This window comes from Heloderma suspectum, chromosome Z (genome assembly GCF_057233095.1).
Source record: "Heloderma suspectum isolate Gila_16-S chromosome Z, 16-S_ref, whole genome shotgun sequence".
NCBI classification, from domain to species: domain Eukaryota; kingdom Metazoa; phylum Chordata; class Lepidosauria; order Squamata; family Helodermatidae; genus Heloderma; species Heloderma suspectum.
This window is the reverse complement of record NC_139476.1, coordinates 14,778,199-14,785,806: the sequence shown is the minus strand read 5'-3', so window position 1 is coordinate 14,785,806 and position 7,608 is coordinate 14,778,199. Positions and strand designations below refer to the sequence as shown.

General features: G+C 46.7%; 1 protein-coding gene across 1 annotated transcript; it reads right to left on the bottom strand.

Moving 5' to 3' along the window:
• Positions 1-345: 345 nt before the first annotated feature.
• LOC146333731 (vomeronasal type-2 receptor 26-like) lies at positions 346-2,819 on the bottom strand. The gene is made up of 3 exons (XM_084826314.1): positions 2,751-2,819; positions 2,128-2,254; positions 346-1,250 (listed from the first exon to the last, which is right to left on the bottom strand). Exons 1-3 carry the CDS (start codon positions 2,817-2,819, stop codon positions 346-348), a joined length of 1,101 nt encoding a protein of 366 aa, XP_084682440.1.
• Between the last annotated feature and the right edge of the window lie 4,789 nt (positions 2,820-7,608).

The following is a 7,608-nucleotide window of genomic DNA, read 5'->3' as shown; positions in this document are numbered from 1 at the left end:
TGGACTGTTAATTTCATGGATCCTGGATCCCCGGAGTTGGAAGGGATCCGGAATCCCTTTGCAGTCAGAATCGTTGGGCTGTAAGGGTCCCAGAAAGGTCGTTCAGACCGAACCTCAAACCATAACAATACGGAAAGCTTTTCATAAATGAAACAAACAAACAAATGAACAAACAAACTTACGACCATCCAGGAAAACATAGACAGAAATAATGGATGTGATTGCATAGATTTATTGTAAAATAAAACAAAGTATAGGTAACTCCTGTAAAGGAACATAGCAGGGTGGAATGTGGTTGATGGACCGGACAATGAATTCACAGTGAATTCTCCAAAGTATTAAAAATCACAGATTCTTTCTCCTTATTAGATGATCCTTGCAGTTGAGACTGGGCCTCAGGAGAATAATGTGGCACTTTGGTAGAAAGATACAGCCCAGGAGACCAGCCCCAGAAGCCAAGATAGAGAAGACCTCCACAGCCACCATGGACTTCCCCTTGGTGCTCAGGTAGGTGGGCAAAAAGGAGACCCAAACACTGCAAAACACCAGCATGCTGAAGGTGATCAACTTGGCTTCATTGAAGCTGTCAGGCAATTTCCTTGCTAGGAAAGCCACTGTGAAACTCATGAAAGCCAGGAAACCCATGTAACCCAAGACAGTGAAAAACAGGGTGACTGAGCCGTCATTGCATTCTACTATGATCTCTCTGGCAAGAGAATGTAAGTCCAGGTTTAGGAACGGGGGAGAGGTTACCAGCCAGACAGCACAGAGCACAGCTTGGATGAGGGGACAGGCCAGGACGATGGAGTTTGTCACTTGTCTCTCCAACAATTTTCTTGCCATGTTTCCTGGCTTGGTGGCCATGAAGGCCAGAACCACCGTGACAGTTTTGGCCAACACTGAAGAAACTGCAAGAGAGAAACTGATGCCGAAAGCAGCTTGTCGGAGAAGACAAGTGGTTTCTGTGGGTTGACCAATGAACAGGAAGGAGCAGAGAAAGCAGAACTGGAGGGAGATGAGGAGGACGTAGGTAAGGTCTCGGTTGTTGGCTTTGATGATGGGTGTGTCACGATGTTTAATGAAGGTTGCCAGGACGAGGAAAGTGACCAGAGACAGGAAAACAGCAAGAGATGCTAAAATGAATCCAAGTATCTCTTGATATGAAAGGAAGTGGATAATTCTGGGGATACACTGGTCTTGGTTCTCGTTTGGGCATTGATCTTCCGGGCACTGAGTACAGCGAACTGCATCTGGAATGAACAACAACGATTGAAGTATCTCAAACATGGCAGAGATGTTGGGGCAGATCACTCCACACAGGAGTAGATGGAATTCCCCACTCTGAAGCTTCTTGTACACCAAACTGCACAAACTCCCTTTAATTGCTCTCTCTTTATGCTTCCGCAACATATTTCATAATGTATAAAATGCTTTTTTTTGTATGACACTCCCCTATATCAGACTCATGTTCAATATTCTGCAAAGAAGAAAAACCCAAATTCCAAAAGCAGAAATGAAAACCTGGGAACTGTAATAATGGAATCACAATCTGTCACCTGCAGTACCTTCTGAATGCACCGATAAAGAAACAAACAAATGAACAAATAAATATCTGTCATTGTCTTCAGATTATGGACTGAAACATTAGTTGGTGTAGAAGCTGGGAAACTGGTTATGGAAGACACCACAGAAAGAAGGGCTATCTGTTTCACAGTGCTGTAACATGCTCCAATTGTAACAAGGATGACCAACCATTTGGCCGGATCAGTGTTCTGCCCAAACAGCTTCATGTCTGCTGCCAAAACAACTGGAGAGAGAAACATGGTCTTTAAAAAATTATGTGTGGAAAGGTGAGCCAGTGGGAATGAGGAAGTAACAGATACTGTACTTGCAAGCATTAGTAATTTACCGAGATTATTGTATTATTTAAATAGAAGATTTCTTCAGGAAATTATGAAGACTTCGCAAGCAAGTAAACCACCGAAATATGCAATCTAAAATGGAATTGCCAAAAATCTATTCCTGGGGGAAATGGCAGACTCCTGGTCTATGATCCCCTCTTGTCCTAGCTCCACTCTTACCTCAGTACATCCTGCACTTCTATGTGGCTCTCAAACTTTGAGCTACCTGTCCAGTTAGAAATTGTCCCTTCTGGACAACGATCACATCTGTAGCAGCAAATCGGCTTCTCCTCTGGATCTTTTTTCCAGTGTCCTGGAGGGCATCTCTGCACACACCTCGCAAAGGGTATCTTCTAAAAGGTAGAAGACAAACAGTTGAGGATAACCAGATGACAGAAATTGCACTCAGCTAGACTCAGAATGACTCAATGGAGTTCCCATTACAAGATGGATTTTTTCACCAATTTAGGGGGTCCGAATCTCTTCCGAATGCCTTCAGGTGACTTGGAACTGTTGTAATCAAGGCTTAAATAAAGTATATTCTGAGACAGAAATATGACTTTTGGAAGCTGCCTTCTACTGACTCAGACACTTGGTCCCCCCAGTCTGATAGGGTCTGCATGAATGCCAGCAGCTCTCCAGCGTTTTAGACAGTGGCCTTTCTCCAGCCTACATGATGACATTGGGCTCTAAAGCTGGAACTTCCTGCAACCAAATATTTTTGTTTTTGCATTGGGTAATAGCCACACCCTGGACACAGTAGGTCTTTGGTCTCATCTGTTTTCAAAGGACAGAACTGTAATATTCTTTACTTCTCCCATGACCCCAGAAGATTCACTTAAATCCCACCTCTGCAGGCCAGATGATTGCCTCCGAGTTAATTATGAAGTCTTGTCCCGGGGGAGCGTCTGGATGCATCCATCCAACTTTTGTGGGGGCTAAAGATCGATTTGGGCAGAAAATCCAGTTCACAATATCGTAACTAGAGGACATCTCGCCGTTTTCAGTGAAATAGACTTCATCTCCAGCGCTGTTGTTAAACCGGGCAGTCTTCAAAGAGCCAAGAATCTGAAATGTAAGAGGTGCTTAGAAAAATGAGGTGACTGGTTCTTGTGACTGTGAGTGAGGTCTGAAATCGTCGAACGTACCGTGCCTGCCATCAGGCTAGGAGTCTCTTTTGTTCCGCATTCTGTTGTTTGGCTCAACGCTTAAGATGCATCTCCATTGGGCACTAGCTGTGAGAAGCTGCTTGCCCAGTGGTTTCCGGGTTTTGCTTGGTGCCTTCTTGCTACAACACACCCTTTCTTGGCCACTAACTGTAAAAATATGCATATCCCGTGTAGGGATGGAGGAAGAAGCGGTGTTCGATTTCACCAACATCAGCTCAGTACTAGCTTCTCCCTTTTATCAATTTTTTATTGTGAGTTTCAACAAAACAAATAAAAACATAACAAAGCCAAAAAGTTGAGAATATAAAAGCATGCTCCAAAGCCCTCAGTTCCAAATATTACATCATTCTAGGGGGGGGGGGAAGGAAAACAGACTAGATTACACATAAACGTCAGTAAAAGCCGACCAGACATCCCAATTTAAGACTGTTCGCAAGTGACACCTATATGCCGCTCTTTCAGACATGGCTAGCATTGTGAAGTCTTCAGTCCACTGCATTATAGGCATTGAGCTTTTATCCTTCCAGTATTGTAGTACCAGTCTGTATTTGCACTTGCCTTTGCAAACATTTCCAAGTTTGCCTGAATGGGAAAGTTGTGCAAAAAAAGAAGAAAAGAATAAACCTCCAATTTGCACAAATTTCCAGAGTTGCACAAATTTTCCCTATAGACTAAGGGGTGAAATGGTGCATTTTCAAAGTTGTGCAATAGCTAACTTCTTTCTCTTCAAAATATGTGCATTTTCTGAAAGTGAGTGCCTGTTTGAGAAGTTGCGAATGTTTTGGGAGACCACATTCTCCTGCTCACACCAGCATTTGGGGTTGCAAACAGGGCCCATTGTCCCGGTCTGCCGGTAGACATTGAATTCTCCTGCATCCCTAGTCCAGTCGTTTGGAGGTTTTCATCTGGTGTCTGCTTGCTACAACACATCCGGATCTCTCTGTGTGGCCATGAGAGGGAGCAGGGCTCCTACCAGCAAAGAGAACAACATCTGAGTTTCAGCTGCTGGCTGGAAAAAAGGACCCTGAGGAGGGGGTGGGGGGGCTCCCGCTGTTTGCTACTGCAAGGCTTGGGAGGGGGGTCAGTACTGCTGTATAGACTAGCGTGATGTGTAGGGTGAGAGCTTGCGTGATTCCTCCCTCCTCATTCTCTATATATCTACACACATTCTTATTACAAAAGTACAAAAGGCCCCTTCTACTCTCTGCCCACTTCCTAGTGCTCTTTCCAGGGAATGGTGGCCGTGGAAGAATATCCCTGGGGAATCTTTTCCTTAGGATCTTTAGAATACACTAAGAGACCTTCTTCCAGGCTCACCATTTGCTTCCAGTACCTGATGCCTGAAATCTTCAACCAGACACTTAATTAAGAGAAGCAATTGTGAAGGAGGCTGTTACCTGCCATGGCTGGACGCTCAGAAGCCCCTTGCCTTCCCCCATCATGGCATGTACAGATTCAGATGAAGACCTGGCATGCAACGCATGTGCCACGGAGTAGACGGCATTGTAGATGCTGTAGCTGTGACTGGTCATGCTCATATCAAACATGGGGGATGGCAGGTCCGCCAGTTTCTCTTCCCCTGTACACCACCTCATTCCATATTCAAGGGGTTGGCCTGGTTTCAGGAACAGACAGGAAAATGCCCTTTCCCACCAGTCATGGAGAAAGACGTCTCTTTGTGGTCGGAGTGGATCTAAAGCCCAGAAGAATTGTTTGAATGCTGGCAGATGCCTTCTGTGGATTGTGAAGTGCAAAGCACCATGGAAAGGTTTTAGATCAGGAATGCCCCAGTAGGATTCTGTTGCAGATAATTCCAGATGCGCTGTTAAGATCCAGACCTTCCTAAACGAGTTCTTGGTAAAATATTGATTGTCTGCCATTCCAAATGCAACACTTGCTAAGAGCTGGAAGTCCCCGAAGAGAATCATCACTTGCAACTCAGCCCAAGATTCAGAATCAATAAACTCTGATAGAGGTGCAAAATACATCCTATCGACCATATGGCTGAAGGCCAAACAGATGTCATTCAGTTTCAGCATTGATGTCAACGTCCAGATGAAATTTTCACCAACGTCATGCTCTGAAACAAACAGCCCAATCCAGTTCCAATGGAAATGCAGGAGAAGCCTGACTAAGCCCTCAAATTGCAGCATGTCATTGGGCTCAATGCGGAAGGAGGAAGGAAATACCAGTTTCTCCCTTTGAATAGGTTCCAAGACACCATACATGAGCTGAAGGAAGGAATTTCCAGGGGGACAGCTGTGTTAGTCTGTTGCAGAAAAATCAACAAAGAGCTTTATTGCACTTATGGTTGGGGCAGTCCGTGCCGGGACCTGTCCTGCCCCACGCCAGCTGTCAGGGGCTTCCTTAAAACCTAGTGCAGGAGGAAGGGGCTCAGCGGCACGCCAGCGCTCATGCCCGGGGCTCCTCAAGAGGACGGTGTGTTGGGGGGAGGGCTCCCCCCACGGACAGTAGCAGTGTTGGTCATTGGCAGCCAGAGCAACCCAGAGTCTCTGGAAACCTTGTTCGTTTCTCAGTCTGTAAGGTGTCACAATACTCCTTGTGTTTGTATCTCCCAATGCAGTTGTGTCCCCCCTGCCCAAACCCCATTGCTGGCTGGGATCAGTCATGTCATAGCAAACTCAGGTGAATGGCTACCACCAGGGTTACTATCTGGCAGGTTGACAAAAGTTGGAGGTTCTCCTCCTCCTCCTGCCGGGAAACACGGTGGCACCACACACCCACAGCATGGGCAAGAGACCGTTGTCAGAGGCCGGGTTTTGCGTCTCTGCGTTCCTGAGTTCTGCAGAACCCTCTTACCTGAGGGATCTTGAAGACGCCCATGAGAGATGCAATCTGCCTTGAGGACGTGGAGTCGAGACTCCCAATAACAGAGAGCAGGTTATCCCACCTGTTGCATTTATAATTGGGAAAAGTTTGGCCCCGTGTGGAGAGCAGGGACAGGGTGTTCAAGTAGATCCATCTTCCAAAGTTGCCGTGGTCATAGATGCGGAAACCCAGGGTCACATTGGGTAGGAGAGCTGGATTCTCGTTGAGCTCCTTGATGGCAAATGCCAAGGCAAGGTATTGAAGGTTGTTCTCAGTTATTGTCCTGGGATGAGAGTGACACTGAGGGTCGGTGGGATCCCAGTGGGACTGATGAGAAGCAGGAGGAGATAAAAATCTCGGGACAAAGTCTCGGGACAAAGACCATAAACCATTTCAGGCCATAAACCAAGAATTCTCTCTCTCTCTCTCTCTCTCTCTCTCACACACACACACACACACACACAAATACACCACTGCATTCCGAGCTGCATTTCATTGCAACATCACAAGAGCCCTGCTGGATAAGTTCCATCTAATTCAGCACATTTAGTATTATTTATTATGTATTTAATTAATTTTGTCCAGCCTTTCAGCATTCAAGTACTGCCAAGGGGGCTTTCGAGGAAAACCAATATACAATAATCAAAGCAAAGCAAGAGAATAACAACACATGATTCACCAGGAACCTTCTCACAGGGGAGCTACGTCAGGCTTAACCATGGATAAGAGTTCTGGATTGACCCAGCCTCCTCCATGAATACGAATGTCAACAGATGAGTCCCCGGGATCAGGCTGAAGTGGCTCCATCTAGCTCAGTCTCCTGTCTCCAACTGTGGTCAGCCAAGATGCTTCCTGGGAGCCCCACAAGAAGGATGAGAAGGGAACAGCTCTTCTTTCCCCTCTCTCTCCTGCTCAACAAACCCAGTGCACTGCTCGACTGCCTTTAATGTGTTATCTCTGTGTTAGGTACCATTGTTAAGAAGGGTCAATCGTTCTGTCCTCCAGGAATTAGTCTAAAACTCTTTGGAGCAAATCTATCCCAGCAACCATCCCGTAACTGCAAAACGTCTCTGTAGGACAGCAAGGTTTTGACGCAGTAATTCAGGAGTATGGCAGTTCAGGGCTGCATCTCAGTGGTAGAGAGCCCCTGCTTTGCATGCAGGGTCCCAGGTTCAATCTCCGACTTCTCCAGGCAGGGCTGGAGGAGACCCCTGTCTGAAACCCGGAAAAGCTGCTGATGGTCTGTGCAGACAATTATGGCTTGCTTGCACTATGGGGTATAAAGTAGGGATGTCAGAGAATTCCACCACGGATCTCGGGGAGGCCGAATGCCAGCACATTTGGCCCCCCGAAATCGGTGACGGAGTGGTCTGCCACCCCCCCGCCACCCCACCGGGACGAGACTTACCTGGGGCGGATCTTCCTGGTGGCGGCGGCTCCGGCGGAGGCTCCAGCGGCGGTTCGGCATCAGTGGCTGCGGCGGCAGGTCTTCCGACCGGCTGCTGCTGCTGCTGCCATTTCCCGTTTTTTTTTTTAAAAAATGTGATAGCATCTACGCTATTTGCGTTCCCCTTATTTTCGCCGTCTTAGTCTACGTAAATGTTTATGTAGACTAAGACGTGCCAAAATAAGGAACGCAAATGGTGGTGCCCATGGGCGCCGCCATTTGCGTACACACAATTTTTTTTTTTAATTAGCCGTGATAGGCT